Here is a 14,459-nt window from a genome sequence, read left to right as displayed (position 1 = left end):
TCAACGAGGTAAAAACAATGACTGCAGATGCTGGAAACCAGATTCTGGATCAGTGGTGCTGCTGACCTATTGTACTCTATGCCACTCTCTCCCCACCCCCACCCTCCTCTAGCTTATCTCTCCACGCTTCAGGCTCTCTGCCTTTAGTCCTGATGAAGGGCTTTTGCCCGAAACGTCGATTTTGCCTGTCCTCGGATGCTGCCTGAATTGCTGTGCTCTTCCAGCACCACTGATCCAGAACCTATTTCTGCTCCACCTCTTACAGTCTTATCAAGGTTGGCAAAAGAAACATCCTTATAAAAGACAATAGGCCACAAGAAGACGCAGCTCATAAAATTGAAATATTATGTAGAGGGTGGCACAAAAGTAAAACTGACAATGCTATTCAGACAGTGTCAATCCCTTGAAAACATTGTCCATGTGAAAGTTGACACTTTGTTTTTTGCAGAAGTAATTGGTCTCAGAAATTTGACTCCAAGACAATACATACTGTAGATTTATGCCACAGAGCACCAGACTTGTTGTATTCTTGATCTCCACTTCCAGTTTTATGTCAGATTTACGTTTCTCTGTTTCTTCTTGACTGATACTTGAAAAGCCTGATGTATATTCTGATTCATGTTGTTGCATTTATATGGTGTTTACTACTTGGTTTATTTCTGACTTTCTCTTTTATCTCCCCTTAGGTCGATGTTGGATGGATGCTCTGGAATTAGCTCTGCGGTGTTCGAGTCTTCTCAAACGCAGTACAGTTAAGGATGGTGATCTGAACAACTCAATGGATGCAACTCAGTCAGGACTGTACAGTTTACTACGAGGCTTCAGTCCCACTCACCAGGAATGCTTCGAGTAGGTGCATAGGCACAGACTCATTTATTGATCTGTTTTAGGCCTAGAATGTGAATATTTTACATGGAATGTAAAATAAGTAGCTGAAGTTCACAAAGAATCACCGATGTGTCTCTGCATTAAAGAGAGATAATGGCTCTGTGTAGCTTGAGGATAATTCCTTCACAAGCATGGGTATGGTAAGGAGCTAAGTCGCTATAAACTAGTACATGAAGGCTAATTAGGGACAGGAAAGTAGTACTGACCCCTAAAGTTTTTCTGTTGATCACAGTCTGAGATACAGCAAGACCAATTGTACAGGCTGCATAGTTTCATAGTAATAGAAGCAGGAGTAGGCCATTTGGCCCATTTAGCCTGCTCTGCCATTCATTAAGATTATGACTGATCCATCCATCATCTCAACTCCTCCCACCTGCATTGTCCCCATAACTCTTAATTCCCATACCATGCAAAAACCCATTCAACTCTGTCTTGAATATATTTAATGAAGCTGCCTCTACCGCTTCCTTGGGCAGAGAATTCCATAGATTCACTACCCTCTGGGAAAAGCACTTCCTCCTCATTTTTGTCCTAAATCATCATCATCTAACCTTGAGGCCATGTCCCCTAGTCTTAGTCTCACCCACCAGTGAAAACAACTTTTCTGCCTCTACCTTATCTATTCCTTTATATAAGATTTCTCCCCACCCCCCCCATTCTGTTAAATTCTAGCGAGTACAACCCCAGATGGCTCAAACTCTCCTCTTAGGGTAACCCTTTCATTTCCAGAATCAATCTGGTGCATTTCCTCTGCACTGTCCCCATAGCCAGTGTACCCTTCCTCAAGTAAGGAAACCAGAACTATGCACAATGCTCCAGGTGCAGCCTCACCAACACCTTGCACAATTGCAGCAGAACCTCCCTGCCCTTAAATTTAATCCCTATAGCAATGAAAGCCAATATTCCGTTTGCCGCCTTGATTACCTGTTGCACCCGCAAATCAACTCTTAGCGATTCATGTACAAGCACTCCTAAGTTCCTCTACACAACAGTGTGCTGGAATCTGTCACCATTTAAATAATACGCTGACCTTTATTTTTTATTTCCAAAGTGGATAACCTCACATTTATCAACATTGTACTCCATCTGCCAGCCCCTTACCCACTCACTTAGCCAATCTAAATCTGTCTGCAGACCCTCCACATCCTCTGCATGGATTGCCTTTCCACTCAATTTAGTATCAACAGCAAACTTGGATACAGTAAACTCTGTCGCCTTTTCCAGATCATTTATATATAACATGAACAGTTGTAGGCCCAACACTGATCCCTGCGGCAACCCATTCACCATTGATCTCCATAGAAAAATGGTTAATGGAAAAATATTCACAGTAATGAGTGGAACAATATGAAGTACTGCTGATGTGCAGCATGTGTGTTCAGCATTGGAGATTACGTTCCAACTGGTGGTATTGTAAACTATAGCCAGTCTCAACAATGTAGTTGGACATCTCAACATTATCATGTAAGTGCCCTCACATAACTAAATATCTGCTACTGGAAATGAGCATTGCTGGTACATCGAACAAACAGAGACCAAAGTTGAATGCCACAGTTCCAGACTGGAATGAAGTACTATAGGATGTGAAAGGAAGAAACTGGTAAAACAATGTATAGGGTGAGGGTGGGAGGGTAAGCTCAGGGCAAAATGAGAACATTGACTTCTAACTCAAGGTGCATAGACGTCATGGACTTCATTATCTCCAAGAATGTGACCATCCATGCAATGACTTCAATAACCACAATTTGCTCCATCTCTACTCCTATGTGTCTGATTTATCTCATCCCATTCCGTCATTCATTCATAGAATTCATAGAATCCCTACAATGTGGAAACAGGCTATTTGGCCCAATAAGTCCATACCGAACCTCCGAAGAGTAACCCACCCACACCCATTGCGTAATACTGTGGGAGGAAACCAGAGCACCTGGGGAAACCAATGTAGACACAGGGAGAATGTGCAAACTCCACACAGACAGTCGCCTGAGTCCCTGGAGCTGTGAGGCAGCATTGCAAACCACTGGGCCACCGTGCTACCCCAATCCTTAGCCAGTCTGCAATTATTCCTCCTCCTGCAGTGTTCCTATTTTATGTAATCTGTGACTCATCAACTGCCTTTCTTGACCTTTGTTCCTACAATATTCATAATGACTTCTTCAATACAGGCAAAGTCCAGCTCTTTTCCAAAGTACCATTATTGCATTCCTGTGCCTACCCTTGACCCATATTGTCCTCTATCATTATTGAGCTATCTCCTTGATCATGTTGCTTCCCATTTTCGTTTGCACCTCTCCAAGTCATTGTTCTGCTTTTCCAGGAATGAGGCCGTCCCAGTTAAATTCATAAACAGTATTCTGTGTGATTGTAACCACAGAGTACTCTTTCATTCTCCACCCCCTCCCCACCGTCCTACCTTGCATTTAGCATGGTTATGGAGATCTTTCTGCTGTACTGCTTCATTAGCTGCATAGGAGTGCCCTTTCAAGGTTCAATTTTTGCCTCCCATGAACAGCTCCTCTCCATGAGATTCATGAGATTCCTTTTCCTCCTGTACCCATATCTCTAAGGTTTCCCTAGGTTCAGACTTGGTCCCCTCTACTTTCTCATTTACTTGTTTTCCCTAGATGACATCATCCACAATCATGAAGTAAGCTTCTATATGTATAATAGTATCATAAATTCAGTTTTTAAAAAAAAGACTGAAAGCATGGCATTACAAATAGGTCAGCATAAGTCAAATGCAGAAATAATGGATTGAATGACCTGACACTGCTGTAAATTTCAGTGATTCTATAATTGGACTGCCCTTGACTTTATAGCTACTGCTGCATTCTCTGATGTTAAACTAGAACATTTGCAGTTCAACAGCAGGCAGCCAGAAATTAATTTTTATCCACTCCACAAACAATTGACCACATTGCTACTCTTGGGCTGTGTGAACTATAATTGTCTTATTTAATGCTGAGATGAGCTTTGAATCCTATGTTCTATCCATTAATATGTATATCATTACCAGCTTATTTTCACTCCAACATTAGCACTATATCCTGTCATCTCTAGACTTTGCTTCCTTGTAATCTTGCTGTCAGTCTCTCCTCTTTCATTCTCCAAGATGCCCATTTATCTAAAATAGTCCAACTTTGATCTTTTGCCGACACAAAGCCACTCTTGCCCATCCCTCTGTCCTCAATGATCAACGCAAACTCCAAACAAATTTATATTCTTGCTCAAGCTCACCAAAGCCTTGTTCCGTGCAACCTACATTAGCTTCAAATTCTTTATCTATCCTACCACCTCCACACCACCCCACACCCACCCTACCACTTGTTGGCCCTTGTGCACTTCCTTGTTCTACCTGTGTTGGCAGATGTTATCTTTGCAGCGCCCTGTGAAACTGTCACCTTGAGCACCACATTTTCTGCTGCCCTTTTTTGAATTAAAGCACTTCCTTGAATCCCACTTGGGTAATTCAACAACTCATTTGGTTCCGGTTGTTTTTCTTAGTCTGCTGTCTTATGTTTTCTTCTCTGTCTTAAGTTCAAGCAATGCTGAATTGGCGAGCCACATTCATTACAAAGATGTTGATATGTATTCTGACAAATCTGACCGAGAGAATGATCCTCGCCATGATGAGCTGGAAAATGACACGATTGACAAGAGCAGCAGGAGTGAGGAAAGTGACACAGACCTGTCCGAAATCCAGGGGGAGATGAGTAGGAAGGACCCGCCAGAGACGACTTACATGGTAGAAGACTCAGAAGACTTTGGAGAAGTAAGAACTGTACAACAGACTCTTTGCATCACTTGGTAACGGGGTTCAAACGTTGCTTTTTTTTTGTGTGACTGAGAGCAAGTGTTTGTGCAGATCAGATTCTCGTTTGGGTGAGATTTGACTGTGAGACACTGCAAACAAAGACTGAGAAGGCAACTTTGGGAAGTGATATGAACTGAAAACCGCACTGTTTAGAAAGCTGCTTGAATATTGGGTATAAAGTTTGATAGATTTTAAAATTGAATCCATGCCGTGGATTCTCTTAAATTTGTCTTATTGGCTGTGAAGGAAAGGCCCTTAGGTCTTTGATCGAAACATGTTTTCTTTCCTTTTGGCCTGTAGATTGGTGAAACAACTCAGGCTGAAACTGTGACCGAAGAAAACAAGAGTTTGATGTGGACAGTGTTGAAGCAACTCCGACCTGGAATGGATCTATCTCGTGTCGTATTACCAACATTTATTCTGGAGCCTCGATCATTCCTGGACAAATTGTCTGACTACTACTACCACGCTGACCTACTGTCTCAGTAAGTGATTTTTTTTTTTCTGCCCAGTTAGCTCATGTGTTAGAGCATGGTGCTGAAAATATAATTTCCCAGGTCAGTACCAGCCAGGGAGTGTCCTCAGTTCTGCATAATGTTTCAGTCTCCCTTATACTCAGTGGTACCAGAGGACTGGAGAATGGCAAACATTACTTCTTCAATAAGAGTGTAAGGATAAAGCGTATCAGTTACGTCCTCCAAAGTGCCCACTGGTGGTGGAAGATCTGAAGTGTACTAGTCCACACCACATGTTCCCACTCCAGGGCAGCCCAGATGCAATCATAATCACAGAAGAGTGGTAGGCAGTGTCCCCTCCATGACCCACTGCCTGTCCCTGCTAGTGATCAGGATAAGGAGCAGACCCATGAGGAGGTACTCTGACACATCCACCCTCCTCTGCGCTGGAGTAAAGGTTCAGAAGCATCAGACTGAAATATAACCAAACACTTAGGGGAAGTCCCTCGAAACATCAAGACTGTGGCCTACGATAATCCATATACACATGGAGCACAAACTCCTCAAGGTTAGAAACATTAAAGGCATCCTGGGAGTCCATGAGCCACCTATGGCATGGGATAGCAATATGCAATATCCTCCTCCAACCACCTGTGGTAAAGTGGAAGATTCCCACATCGAGAGCATCCTATCAGGGGCTCCTCCAAATGTCAGGTATGACCAAACTACTGACAAGAGAGCGAGGAAGTGGAAAGTGTGCAACAGTAACCACTACAGGAATTTCTGCGTAACAACTCAAATTGTGCAGCTGTATTCCTGAGAGAGATTATCGGATCTGGATAAACTCTTATTTTCAAAGAGAGTTTGTCAGGATGCTTCATTTGCAGGTGGTATATTTAATGAGTACCTTTCTCCCCTATAAGTCAGGTGTTTGGCTCGTTTGCTGGGCAGCAGCTGGTGAACAGTGGTCTGGATCTCTCTGGAGGACATTGTCTATTATTAAAGGCATTATAGATGAAAACGAATACATGTGGTACAAGTGAAAGCCAGGAATGAGATTTGAACACTCCCTCGAAAGGGACCAGAATTCAACAGGCTTTTGCAAGGAAGACACTCCTTTAGTTTGGCACTTTAGACCACTTGGCCAGTCTGGCAAGTTGCCAAAGGTCACGCTTCAGACAGGAAAGCACTGCTGGTACTGCATTGGAGCATGGATCTTCAATCTGATCATTGGTGTTATGACGCAGGTAGAATTGAACCCTGGCCTTCTAGCTCATAGGTGGTGACACTGTGCTACAACAGCCCTTGTTTCATGTTCAGTTGGAGCTCTAGCCAGAGAGTGAGTTTAAGCCCACCACCTTCTGACTCTAAAAGTAGGCTGCTACCAATTGAGCCACAGCTGTGCTATCAGTCCTTAAGTAAACAAATGTCCATCACTGGTGTAGTTTTAACTCCGTAATCAAGCAACCGAGTAATGAATTAACAGAGGCAGACCTTAGTAAAATCTCATATAGTGCTGATTGTGGCATGAGAGTACTTCATCTGCAGTGTGGAGGGAGCAGTTAACCTGTCATGCCACCTGACCGGAGTGTTTATTGAACTGAATGGAATTTGAATGGAGTTTACAACATGACAGCAGACAGAGTTATACTTCAAACCCACCTCTCCATATCATTTATTTCATCTCACTGTTAGCTTTTATTCATTTCTTCCTTGTTAACTTATGTAATTTTTCCTTCAATGTATTTGTTCCATTTGCTATTTCTTTCAACCACTTCATGTGATAGTAAGGTTTACATTCAGGTTGTGGATGCTGGGGGAAGCCATTGCAAAAGTATACACTGGACAACGAGAGAGAGATTAGTGACTCCCAACTCTGACAATAGTCCATGAGTCACTGGGTATCATTGGTCAGTGTTCAGGAGGAAAAGGGAGTGTCAACAAATTAGTGGAGATGAGCTCCAAATGGAGCCAGTAGATAAGTGAATTCGCAGCAAAGCAAAAAAGGACTGAAATCTTCAAATAATTCATCAATGAATCATGCAACCATTCCAGCTGGATGGTTTGATTTATATTTTAGTACAACTTCCTGACTTTTGCATACTCTATCTTTATTCATAGATTGCCATATGCTTCATTATCTGTGATGTATGACAGCTTGCAGTCATTCCAAGTACATTATGAAAACCTGCTTTTGATTAATTAAACTTGTGAATCCTCAGTGACACATTTTAAGAATTGTGCAGTAACATAAGGAGTAACTTGTCTCATGGTGTAGGCAAATGAAAGATCTTGAAATCATTAAACTTTTGTCCCCTTTTTTACATTTTCGGTGAAAATTCATTGGACAGAATCTTGTTTGAGTCTGAGCGACATGGACTATTGAGAGATTTGTGGCAGAAACTGATGAGAAGTCTCGTCAGACCGAACTCAACATCAGGAGCTGCATCTTATCACAAACAGTATATTTAGTTTCTCGCTTGTTAAACACCTTTAATAATGATTTAATTCTCCTCATTCATATTCAGCTTTCTACCATAACAAATCTGCCAAACAAGCTGTGTGAGAATGTAGAAATCAGAGCAGGAACTTGGTGGAATAAACTCAGCACCTGTTCTGAGGGACCTCCATGTTCGGTATGAACAAACAGCATCTCCAGGTATAACCCTTAGGGACCAGCTGCAGGCCTCATCCCCAGTCATTGACATCTGGCATTTGTCAACCTGGTGACCAAGAGCAGTCCAATGGTTTCCATAGCCAGCTATGTTCCTGCCCTCACTTTCACTGTCTAGATGTGAAGTGCTACCAGAAAATGGTGGGGACAATGCTCAGGGTGGGCAGAGTCACTGTCTGTTTGTTGAAAGTGCAAGACCATGTTTGCTGCATGCTAGGACATTGAAAGAACAAACACATGATGTAGTTATTTATAAAGTTCATCTACATATAATTTGCAATTACTTAATTTCCTTTTGCACTGCATGCAGAACGAAGGTGCTTGGGGGTCAGATACTGATCAGATGTGAATTGTGATAAGCCTTTGGTGTTTGCAAAATGAAATCAGCCATTTTAATCATTGTGAAGTTATCAGCAATGATGTTACAAAAGACCAATGCTGGCCAAAGGTGAAACATCATCTGTGTAACTTTCAGGAACGCTGTGTGAGCAACCACACCATCACTTCTTCATCCATCAAGTAAGTGTAATGGTGGTCAGTATTGAGTGCAGTGAGAAGTTGAAAGGTTGATCTGGGTCTGGGATAGGAAAGGTGCTGAGTTGCTTCAGGAACTCACCTGTCAACGATGTGATGCTCACTCAGCCAAGGAAGCACCTTTGTCCTGTTAGATGGATGGATGATGCAATCGTGTCCCTCATTACTAGGTGCAGAGTGGAGAAGTGTGCTAGACATCATCTGCAGGGTATGCTTCAGATATCCAAGAATCTCTTTTCCACCTTACATTTCCACCGAGAGCCCTGTCACTGGTGTGGGTACAAATGCAGGAGGAACAGGATTGATAGCAAGGCCAGGAGCAGCAGCAGGATGCTGTGGAGGACTAGGAGCACCTGCGTCAGCAACAGTGAAGTAGAGGATGTATGAAGTCTGCAGGAGGCCCAGAGGTTTTCGGCCCTGACTCTATTTCCTGTGGATGAGGGAGGCACAGTGCGTATGTCCTGGGAAACTGAACTATGGTGAATCCTGGAGCAGGCCTAGGACCTGCAGGAATGGGGAGCCATTCTCCCAGGCCTGTGAAGGTAACAGCTACACTGGATTTCTATGCAACTGGCTCCATCCAGGGAGCTGTGTGGGATCTCTTAGCCGTGCTCCCACAATTCATTAGAGTAGTGACTGATACCATTATAGAAGGTCACGATGCCAGTTTATTCCATTCCTCCCCCATGATGAAGTCCTTGCTGCAGTCTGGACAGGAGGGTACAGAAACGTAGCTAGGTCCATTGAGCCACCAACTACACCCACTAGATGGTATTAAGAGAGCCATATCACAATGCTATGAACTTTATCAACAGGAAGGGGTTCCATTCCATTAATGTCCAGATGATCTGTGACCACTGTTAGCACTTCCTGGAGATAACGACCTTGGGCAGCTGCCATTATTCCTATATCCTGGAGCACTCTGGTAACTAGTGTGTTTGATGGTCCTGGGGTCTTGCAAAGCTAGTTACAGGGGACAAGTGCGACTCATTGCAACCCTGGCTTATGACACCATTGCACTACATCCTGACTGATGCAGATGTAATTCTGTGTTCTTCGACCAGGCCCATAGTAGAGCAAATGATAGGGCTGCTGAAGATGCAGTTCTGCTGCTTGGATTGGTCCCGGGCAGGGTCTGCTGCGTCATCTTGACCTGTTATCCTCTACACAATTGGAGGCAATGTGTTGGATTATGAGGAACTGGGGAAATGGGAGCAGTCTTGCAATGAAGAGGACAAGGACATTAGTGAAAAGGAAACTGCTATTGTCCATGACAGCAGTCAGCTGCGAGGAGCACCTCGAGCCAGTCAGAACCTTGTTGCCATTTTGGTTCCAATAAAGGAGGGCTGGGAGCACCAGCCCACCGCTGACTGTAAAGCCGCCATTGGTTATTGTGCCACAATCTGGTTTGCATTGTGGGAGTGAACTTCAGCCTCAGTCGAATTTATTTGTGGTCACATTTTCATGTTTGGATTTGTTCAATTGCTCACATGCTTGTGATGTTCTCCTGTTGGGACAGTGAGAAGTTGTTGACATCTGCTAAAAGATCCTTAGGCCTTTTCCAGCTTTGAAAGGCAACAGCATGGGCATTGGTTGTGCTGACATAGTGTGTTCATATGGGATATAGCCTGTAGACAGGTAGAGTATGTGTCCTGGTGATTAAAAATGACTCTGGTGAGAGAATGGTTTGTATGCGTGAGGTTGTCTTAGGCTCACTGGCTTTGTATTATGGGAAGCATAGCTTTGCGGCTGCTCTGCTATGATGTTGCTGGTAAGGGGCAGTGACAGATTGCCAATGCTTGTTCAGGTACACAGTGACCTTTCAAAGATGGTATGGGCCTAAAGGTCTTTAAGCAAATATGCAGTGAGTGGCCAGTTCCACAGGGAATGGCATGTGGTAAGATGAGTTGAGTGTGTGGTGCTGGAAAAGCACAGCAGGTCAGGTAGCATCGGAGGAGCAGGAGAATTGATGTTTTCGGGCAAGAGGCCTCCATTAGGAATCCTGATGATGGGCTTTTGCCCTAAATGTCAATTCTCCTGCTCCTCAGATGCTGCCTGACCTGCTGTGCTTTTCCAGCACCACACTGATCTCCAGCATCTGCAGTCCTCACTTTCTCCAATGTGGTAAGATGAGGCCGGTGTTAAGTATGACTAATTCGATAGGGGCAGTAGTGAATGAGGTGAGTTCAGTAAAATATGGCGAGTAAGCATGCTAGGCCTCATGATAGAAATCCCTCCAAAAAACTGGACGCAACTTTGATCTTGACCAAAAGGCATAGATTCAGTCCACTGTCTTTACCAGCTCTATTTGGAGCTTATCACCCCGTTAATGTTTCAATATCATTCTTTCATCCTGGACACTTAGTTTTTCAGAGTACCCCACTGAGTGCCAGGCCATTGCCAGAATTCCTGATGAAGGGCTTTTGCACGAAATGTCGATTTCGAAGCTCCTTGGATGCTGCTTTAACTGCTGTGCTCTTCCAGCACCACTAATCCAGAATATTGCCAGAATTGGCAGTCACTACTCTTTCTTCTGCTCTTGTTCACAGAATACCTTTTACAAACAGGCTTTCCCCATTAACCACAAGCAAGTGTAAAATAGATCTTTAAACCTACACAATCCAGAGTATGAGTGGAATCATCAGTTCTAATCATCAGTGGTAAAGATACAATTCCTTGTCATGCTAAATGAGTGACCTTGAAACAGAATTAAAACGTTTTGAATTCTGCATCCAACTACTGTTTGTACCAAGTTACACTCAAGTTAAAATGCCTGCTAACTGGAAATCAGTAACAATGAGGTCATTTTCATTCACCTCCATAAATCTGGACCTTTGGCACTGGTAGAAATTCCTCCCAATAATTTGATCAATTTCAACTATACCACAATTAATTTTGCTGAACCTCAGATTTCTCACCTTCCCCAACAGCTAAATCATTTCCTTCCATTTCCAAAACAGTCATGACCTCCCCATCTCAGCTCCACCATGTTTTATCAACTTCCATTCCCATTTTCTATATACATACCCAATGTCAACATTAAGCGCCAATAGGTTATGAAAAATATAAAGCGTTATTTTTCCCATACACTAAAATTCTTTTTGCTATTCACCAGAAATTAGTCCAGCACTAAACTCCTTGGACCCTTTTAACTTCACTGGACCAGATATTAAAAAAATATTGGTTGCGAGTGCAGCCAAATGTCTTAAGCTACCCAGGGCACTTGAAATCCCTGAGTGTTTGAGGTTCACGGAGGATAACTTAAAATGCTGAAGCTTTTGCAACTTGTGCAAGATGCCTGGGTCTGGCAGCCCATAATGGATATATAGTGCTCTGTCTGCAGTTACCTACACTTATGTTCTGATATGTGCTTTCTATTTTTCCCCAGAGCTGCTCTGGAAGATAATGCATACAGTCGCATGAAACAGGTTCTGCGTTGGTACCTGTCTGGGTTTTACAAGAAACCAAAGGTAAGGCAACAGGATAGTTACCAGGAGAGAGACCAGTGGGAAGTGTGATAGGTACCACGGTAAGGTGTTGATGGCCAAGAGATTGGAGTGGTGGAACTTGACTCAGTGATTTGTAGTTTGTTGCTGTGTTATGACTGGTGCTTAGGACACCCATCTGTCAGCCGTTTAGAACTTGTTCATCTATGTAGTTCTGCATTAACCGTGCAAAATGTGAAGTTGGGAGTGATTGGCAAATGATAAAATATGGGCAGCTGAGCTTTGCATGTTGGAATTTGTTGAAAATGGGAATGGAAGGGATAAAACATGGTGGAGCTGAGGTGGGGAGGTCATGACTGTTTTGGAAATGGAAGGAAATGATTTAGCTGTTGGGGAAGGTGAGAAATCTGAGGCTCAGCAAAATTAATTGTGGTATAGTTGAAATTGATCAAATTATTGGGAGGAATTTCTAACAGTGCCAAAGGTCCAGTTTTATGGAGGTGAATGAAAATGATCTCATTGTTACTGATTTTCAGTTAGCAGGCATTTTAACTTGGGTGTAACTTGGTACAAACAGGCAGTTTCACAGCATAGTTATTGGTGTAAGATAAAGTTGTGATAAGATTAAAGCTGGTGTCATCTCAATGCATTTTAGAAGCTGAGGGTAGCAGGGAGATGATAAAGAGGAGGAGGGATAAGGTTTCTGATGAATTCTGCCAGTAATGTTATGGGGTGAGGACACTCCCAAAGAAATAGAGGAGACAATGAAACAGTTGTATTGTCAACCCAATTAAACATAGTGAAGAGACATAATCACAGTACTCTCATAATCACAAATGATGAAATTTGTCATTGCCAGAATAGCGTGGTAATGTGGGCAAGAGGAGACTAAACTGGAGAATTGAAGCAAAATTTGGCTAAAGACAAATCAGAGGTTTGCAGCGTGGAAACAGGCCATTCGGCCCATCATTCCATGCCAGTCACCAAACGTCCACCTATTATTGTCTCATTGCCAGCAATTGGCCTGTAGCCTCGAATATTATGACACCTTAAGTGCTCATCTAAGTAGTTTGTAAATGTCTTAAGGGTTCCCTTTTAGGCAGTGAGTTCCCGATACCCACAATGCTCTGGGTGAAAAAGCTTTCCTCAAAGAGCATTGAGCTGTACATCACTGTGACCTAGGAGAGGATGGTGTTTGGACAAAGAGAATAATTGACAATACAGTGCCTGGAGTGAAGAAGGATGGTTGAGTGGTTAGCCGTTCCATGGAAAGATTAACTGAAGGCAGTAGGACACATGTCAGAAATATAAACTTGGCGAAGGCACAGGCTGAGAGGAAGGAGAAAGTACAAATGGCAGTTTAGAACGAGATGTAATTTCTCAAGGATGAGAGCCACGGGCCAGAGAACAGATATTAATACAATCACACTTAAAATTTCTAATAATAAATGCTAAAGCCAGTGACCCAGCGGGTATACTCAAATTTGTTATTTTATATTACACAGAACCTCTTTGTTCATTGCTGTGACATTAATTGAATACATTCAGCATTTTAAACAATTTCCCATCCCAAAAGGTAATGTGCATTTTAACTTTATACGGATGATCATATCTGGCATGAACACAAATGTAGAAGAGCTGGCTGGTGCCATTTGAAGCTGTCTTATTCTGAGATACTAAAGTCTTCCAGCCGTGCTTAATGTCATTACAGCATTCTGGTTTGTACATGGCATCCTTCACCAGGCTGAGACTTTGTCTGTCAAAGTTGAGTTTGCCCTTGAAACTGACTGAATCCAGACTGACAGCCACTTTAAGGATGAATCACAATAACAGATGACGGATGGTCTCTTTGATAATCTTTGTTTCCTGCAGGGTCTGAAAAAACCATACAATCCTATTCTGGGAGAGACTTTCCGCTGCTATTGGTGCCACCCAAAAACTGACAGTCGGACGTTCTATATTGCAGAGCAGGTAAGCCCCTCTTTGACTTGGTGCATGTTTCATCCCCCTCCATTGTGGACCATGTAAAGTAAAAATATCAGGCATTGTTTTAGATGTTACAGCACAGAAATTCTAACTTGCATCACGCAAAGATGAATCAACTTTGGAAGGGGAATTCTTGTTAGTTTGAATTATTATATTTCCTTTCTGGAAGAAATATCAGATGAGTGACCGATTCAAACAAAAGATCGTCAACTTGAAAAACCTGACCTGAGTATTTCCAGAATTTTTATTTAATGTTAATTTCTACCAACTGTACTATTTTGCTTTTCCACAAGTTGGATGAATCTGTCTGTAAAGAATGTGTTGGGGAGGATCTGTTTCTGTGGGGACGTTGGATACATGTTGGAGATAGAAGTTGTGATTGCAGGGAATAACACTGCCTGAAATGGTATCAGGGACAGTGGTATAGCTTTAATGTCACTGCACTAGTTCTCCAGAACCCATGCTAATGTTCTGGGGACATGACTTTGAATCCCACTATGTCAGATGATGAGAATTGAATTCAATAAAAGTCTGGAATGAAAAAAACCTAGTCTAATGTCAACCCACTGCCATAAAAACCTATCTGGTGCACTAATGTCCTTCAGAGAAGGAAGTCTGCCATCCTTACCTAGTCTGGTTAATATATTGATTAACTATCCTCT

At 42.7% G+C, this 14,459-nt stretch overlaps 1 protein-coding gene across 2 annotated transcripts in view; it reads left to right on the top strand.

Annotated features, from left to right (window-relative positions):
* cars1 (cysteinyl-tRNA synthetase 1) overlaps positions 1 to 14,459 on the top strand; it is a 205,681-nt gene that overhangs the window by 76,397 nt on the left and 114,825 nt on the right. For both annotated transcript variants that reach the window (XM_043706117.1, XM_043706116.1), the window contains 5 exons: positions 687 to 849; positions 4,426 to 4,660; positions 5,003 to 5,187; positions 11,754 to 11,835; positions 13,684 to 13,782. In XM_043706117.1, the coding sequence (XP_043562052.1) occupies positions 687 to 849; positions 4,426 to 4,660; positions 5,003 to 5,187; positions 11,754 to 11,835; positions 13,684 to 13,782 (764 nt within the window). The remainder of the gene's footprint in view (positions 1 to 686; positions 850 to 4,425; positions 4,661 to 5,002; positions 5,188 to 11,753; positions 11,836 to 13,683; positions 13,783 to 14,459) is intronic.

The sequence above is a fragment of the Chiloscyllium plagiosum genome, chromosome 16 (genome assembly GCF_004010195.1).
Source record: "Chiloscyllium plagiosum isolate BGI_BamShark_2017 chromosome 16, ASM401019v2, whole genome shotgun sequence".
NCBI classification, from domain to species: domain Eukaryota; kingdom Metazoa; phylum Chordata; class Chondrichthyes; order Orectolobiformes; family Hemiscylliidae; genus Chiloscyllium; species Chiloscyllium plagiosum.
The sequence above is the reverse complement of the archived record's forward strand: the minus strand, read 5'-3'. Positions and strand labels throughout refer to the sequence as shown.